Raw genomic sequence first — 6,000 nt, forward strand, 5'->3', positions numbered from 1 at the left:
CTCTGCTTTTCATGTTTTGTTCTCATTGAGAACAAAATAATTCCTGATGTGGGAACTTTTTTCCAATTTGGAAAGACATGTACGTGCAGCAGAAAATCATCCCAAGCATCAAAGCCTCCTTGTAAGATTTTGCCCTTGTGAAAGTCACTTAATGTGAGTTTTTCATCTCTAAGTTCTGCCAGAACAAGACACTGGCCAGAAACATCAGTTTTACCACACAGTTACTTAATGTGAGTTTTTCATCTCTTAAGTTCTGCCAGAACAAGACACTGCACTACAAGCTGGCCAGAAACATCAGTTTTACCACACAGTAAAGTACAACCATAAAAACCCAACACCCATTTGCTATAGATTTGATAGAAATGACCTGTTCTTTTCCACTTACAACTACTGACAAAGTTCGGGCACAGCAGCAAACCGTGTGAGAACAATTTTATTTCTTCACAATCTGAATAACATCCTCGTCTTCAAGGGTATGGTCTTTACCAACTTTTTGAGGGTTGTGTTTAACAGATGAACCCCAGACCAGTGCACTGAAAGGAGAAGAAAAATCAAATTTAAAAGGCTTACAAGTACAATTCGCAAACAGCGGAACACCAGCTATTTCTGTCACAAAGCTAATACAGAGAGCAATGCTTAAGAGCTATTTTTATTCTCCTGCAAGTACCTGGATGAGTGCTCTGTGTGAACCAGAGCACAAGCAGATCAAAACTAAGTATGAAGTCATCCAAAATAACTTGCGTATATGGGACAATGGCCATGTTGCATCTAGTGCTACTTTCATAAATAAAGAAAAACATTTTCCCCACAGAGGAAAGTTATCCAGGAAAGAGCACAGTAACATCAAATATAGTAATGCAAGTATTAGGTTGAATTGTCATAGTGAGATCTATTCCACTCAACATCAGAAAGACTCAAATCCTCTTTTCTCTTCTAGTTTACAAGACTGTGAAAGAATATACCAGGAGGCAGATTACTTTTTATTCTCCATAAATTATTCTATTACAGTAATACTTACTACTTAAAGTCTTTAATGAGATTTTTGTGGATCTTCATGCAAAAATCCTCCACGGTGGTCTTGCAGTAAGGTAGTACCACAGGAGAGGTGTAGTCTGGGAGCTGCCCTTTAGGTTTGGTGTAGCTGTAACGCAGACGGAACAGTCAGTCAACACCAAAACCTCATCTCTTTCAACCCATCCTGAAATTTCATGTGTCATTCACACTGTCTTCCTAGGTGCTGTGCCAAGTTTCACTCTTTCAGTGGTGACAACTGATATTCTGTAAATTGGCTGGTCTTCTTAAGCTGAAAATGCATCTGCGGAGCCAACGGCTGCAGCAGGTTCTCCCCTGTAGCTGGAAAGGTTTATCACTACTGAGCTTTCTGTCGTTGCTTAAAAGAAGATGAAACAGGAATAGTTGATGGAAAAGAATGTCTACAGTATTATGGTTCCAACTTGTGATTTTTTTTTCCTGTGAAAAAAACTAAGTCTATAGCCCAGACACCTACACATACCAAGTCCCTTTTTACAATACATTTTATACTGTCACAAGAAGACAGATGCAAGTTTAAAGGACTACGATTACTGTACTATGAGTATCAGTACATTCATTCATAAATTCATCAAAAAAATGCATTAAGAGTATGAAGCAAACCCGCAATAATTTATAGTAAAAATATCTGAAAGGCTAGATGAAGAACTTGGGACTCACATTCGTACTAGCTTCAAGTAGTCCCAAATTTTCTCCAGCAGATCATCAAAGTTCCAGCGATGATGAGCAGATATTGGTACGCAGTGGGGTACTTTGTAAATAATATCTAGTTCCTCAATGGAAATCTGGTCAATTTTATTTAGGACGTAAATGCATGGGATATAAACCCTGTAAAGAGAAGGACATACCATTATAATACACTGCCTACTTCAAAAAAGCTTCATTTTTTAAAAGGTCAGTAAAGTGCTAAACAGCACTTGTTGACACCACATTGCTATCTTGGCTTCCATGGGAAGCAAACCTCAGAGGGGATTCTTTTTTTTTGGAATATAAATGCCAAACCCAGGGCCCCAGCAGTACCTGTTCCCTTCAACAACATCAATTAGGTCATCAGCAGTGGCGTCGCTGCGCAGCGTGACATCAGCATTGTGAATTTTATATTCTGCTAAGATGCTCTTCACAGTTTCAGTATCCAGCTCGCTCTGAGGACACTGAACATAGACACAGTATTAACAAATGAGTTTACAGTCAAACCAAGAATTACAATTCATAATGCTATCACCTAGCAATTGCTGCATACTAGTTACTAAAAATAACAGCTGCCTTGTTGAGTTACTGAACTTGGCTATGATTTTACCATAGTTTGCCTCAGGAGAGGGGGAAAGATTTAAATGATGACCGCTTTATTTAGAATAATGCCCCACTGATAGCTGCAATTAGACATTTCAGAAGTAGTGTTTCCTGTCAATCTGGGATCAGTCGCAATACAAACCCACTTATCTCCAGTTCAGTGCCCAGACAACGACATGTTAGGTCTCTAGATGCCAGAGCAAAGTTCTGATTTTTGGTATCTCTGGCTATTTCTACATTTTTAAAGATTCAGTAGTAAATGGTAAACAAGGAGTAGTCCAGGTTGCAAGGCCTGGAACTCTGAGCTCTATTCTCCAGAAGTATGCTGTAGTCACAAGCGAGAGGCAGCTTTTGCACACCCTTCTCTGGGCACTGGAACTTTTAATTGCTGGAAAGTGACCAAGCCTCTGATTGAGGGGTGAGGAGGTGGTCAGCCTTCTAGGACAGGTATGCATGGCCTCCAAGAAAAGTAACTGACTATAGCACAGCACTGCAGTTGAGCTTCTGAAGAAGTAATAGCACAGGAATGGTCCCAGGCACACCATTCAGTGCAAATGCCTCTTCCTTCAAGCAATTTTTTTTGTTTTGGTTAAAGAAAACTTCCAACTTACTGTGGCTGTAAGGTTAATGCCTCCTTTATCCTTTTTCTTAAAACCGATATTGGGGGGCTTACTATTCAGACGAATTCCAAATCCCTCCAGTTCATTCTCAATGATTTTCTTGTGACCAAGGGGTTTCAGCACATCCAGAACAATAAGAATGAGATTGCAGGTTCGAGCAACTAAGAACCAGAAAAAGAAAGCAACACAAAATATGGCTCAGTGGGTGATGACAATATTAAACCCCTGAAGGCCAGTACACTGCTTATTTTTAAATCCCAGTATAAGACTGAAGTTTGTGGTGCTGGCCAAGCATCACTGACAGACAGGTCCTTACATGTTGTAAGAATCACAGAGGATAGAAAAATCTTCCTTCCTGCCTACATTCAGACCCCAGAATGATGACAATAAGCTAGGGAAAGAAATGAAGGCAGCAGCCTTATTTAATACGGGATCACACCTGCCTTCAAAATTGCAAATTACTTTCAGTGCAGTGTTAACGCACAGCACGAGCACAGCAAATGCATAAAGCTTGAACTGAAAACAGAACAAAACAAAAATGGCTACTGCTTCACAGCAGGCAGCTCAATCCCAGAACACAATTCAGCTTTTTAAAAACATCAGAAACAGTGTTTCAACCCTTCATTCTCATAAGCTGTACTGAATCAGTGATGGGACATCTCTAACACACTCACCTGCAATGACTTGCCGTCCTCTGCCTTTACCATCCTTGGCGCCTTCAATAATTCCTGGGAGATCAAGTAGCTATTTGTTCAGAGGAAGGAAAGAAACTCATGAGAAAAATATTTTTCTTTCTGGCGAAAATAAATCCTACTTTTACCTTTCTCCAAAATCAGCTGACTCTACTGCAAATCTGAACAGAATATAGCAAAATTGTTTCTCCTTTGATTCTTATATATTGTATTATCCCATGTGCCCTATTGGTAAAATGGAACGATCAGCTCACAGAGAATATGAGAACTACCACAGGAACTTCCCAGAGCAAAGTAAAAAGCAGGGTAAAATGAGTACCTCATGGAAACATTTCCAATGTGTTCTCAAGCACTTCTACATGTCACTTCTAACGTGCTATTATCAGGCTAAACTATTCAGCTGTAATACCATTACATCTATAGATAAATATACCATCTTATCCACACAGGCACAAAAAGATCTCACCTGGATCTTTGCTCCTTTGTATCTAATGACTCCAGGCACAGTAGTCAGTGTAGTGAATTCATACGCTGCCACTTCAGAGTACACACCAGCAAGATTACTTAGAAGAGTAGATTTCCCCACTGATGGAAAACCCACAAACCCAATTCGGGCATCACCAGTCTTTGCAACATCAAAGCCTGCAAACAAGAAGCAAAAATATTCATTCAAAGATGGCCATTTTCTATCTTCTAAGGTTCTGGACAGCAGTCTCCCTAGTAGTTTTAACATTGGCTGAGTGAAAGCCAGGTAAGCTCCCCTACAAAGAGTGTGAAACTAAGAATTCACAATCTATATTGCCTTGCACCACTTTGAATAACACTCCATGGCATATACCTGTCAATGAAGTGTAGGCTGCAAGGCTTCCCAGTGGGCTATACTTGCCTTGAGTGTAGGTGGAGCATTCCCTTTAAGCACCGCAGCTTACACAATTCACATCTTTATAGATAAAAATAGGTGCCTGCTGCGAGATGCTTCTTCATGTAAAACCCCTAAGACTTCTGCAAATACAAGATTATATTAGCCAAAACACAGAAGTCCTTTCATTTCCAACTCAAAAAGGGCTCCAATCCAAAGCCCAAAGAAGTGTCACAAACCACGGCTAAGGTCCTGTACCGGCAAGGACAAGAGGGAGAGAAGAAGGTTGTCCCGATTTGTTCGGCAGAGTCTGACACGATTCAAGCGGACAACAGCCACCGACATTAGACCGATTTCCGTCACACGCCCCACACTTCAGCAGGGAGGAGCGGCCACTTCTGCAGAGGCCGCGGTGGCGGCCGGAGCCTTCCCGCAGAACAAAAAACCTTCCCCGGGGCCGCCGCCGCCGCCTCCCTTGGGGGTGATGAGCTCCCGGCGTAGCTTGGCCAAGCGGGCCTTCAGCAGCCCCAGGTGGTGCGCCGTGGCCTTGTTCTTCTGCGTCCGGGCCATCTGCAAGAGCACGGAACCGAGGACTCATCACCGGGAGAGGCCTTGCCGGGTTGTAACACCCCTCGGGGCTCCCGCCCGGTGCCTCACGATCCCAAAGGCACCGGCGGGGCCCTGTCACCCCCTCACGGAGCGGCGTGGCGGCCGGAGCCTTCCCGCAGAACAACGCACCTTCCCCGGGGCCGCCGCCGCCGCCTCCCTTGGGGGTGATGAGCTCCCGGCGTAGCTTGGCCAAGCGGGCCTTCAGCAGCCCCAGGTGGTGCGCCGTGGCCTTGTTCTTCTGCGTCCGGGCCATCTGCAAGAGCACGGAACCGAGGACTCATCACCGGGAGAGGCCTTGCCGGGTTGTAACACCCCTCGGGGCTCCCGCCCGGTGCCTCACGATCCCAAAGGCACCGGCGGGGCCCTGTCACCCCCTCACGGAGCGGCACCGCGGCCCACTAGAAGGCCGACGCGTTACCTCAGCCTCGATCTCCGCGATCTTAGCCAGCGTGCCGCTCATCTTGGCGGCAGGTCTCGGTGTCGGTGTCGGTGTCGGTCTCGGCTGCGACCCCGGTCCCGGTCCCGGTCCCGGTCTCGGTCTCGGTCTCGGTCTCGGCCCCGGCCCCGGCCCCGGCCCCGGCCGTCCCCCACCACAGCAGCTCCTCGCCTCAGGCGCGGCCCGGCAGCGCGCAGGCGCACGGCCACCTCTCGCGAGAGCGAGGCCCAACGCTCGCGAGAAGCAGCGGGCGCGCGCCTCAGCGGCAGGCGGGAAAGAGCCGGTGGCGCGCGCCGCCCCGGGCTGTGAGGCGCCGCAGCGCCCCCTGGGGGAACGCCCCCGCCGCCTGCCCCTGCCCGCTCGCCGCCTCAGGGCGGTGGGCGCCGGTGTGAGGGGGCAGAGCGCGGGGGGCTGCGGCACCGGGGACGGCGAGGGGGAGGGAGA

At 46.6% G+C, this 6,000-nt stretch overlaps 1 protein-coding gene across 1 annotated transcript; it reads right to left on the reverse strand.

Annotated features, from left to right (window-relative positions):
* Window positions 1–415: 415 nt before the first annotated feature.
* On the reverse strand, window positions 416–5,626 carry DRG1 (developmentally regulated GTP binding protein 1). Its single transcript, XM_014963316.1, has 9 exons — window positions 5,539–5,626; window positions 5,250–5,373; window positions 4,119–4,294; window positions 3,635–3,704; window positions 2,952–3,121; window positions 2,071–2,201; window positions 1,711–1,878; window positions 1,019–1,141; window positions 416–533 (listed from the first exon to the last, which is right to left on the reverse strand). The coding sequence occupies exons 1-9, from the start codon at window positions 5,578–5,580 to the stop codon at window positions 434–436; spliced, it is 1,104 nt and encodes a 367-aa protein (XP_014818802.1). The 5' UTR covers window positions 5,581–5,626; the 3' UTR covers window positions 416–433.
* Window positions 5,627–6,000: the final 374 nt, after the last annotated feature.

Source organism: Calidris pugnax, unplaced genomic scaffold, assembly GCF_001431845.1.
Source record: "Calidris pugnax isolate Ruff unplaced genomic scaffold, ASM143184v1 scaffold32, whole genome shotgun sequence".
In the NCBI taxonomy this organism is placed as follows: Eukaryota; Metazoa; Chordata; class Aves; order Charadriiformes; family Scolopacidae; genus Calidris; species Calidris pugnax.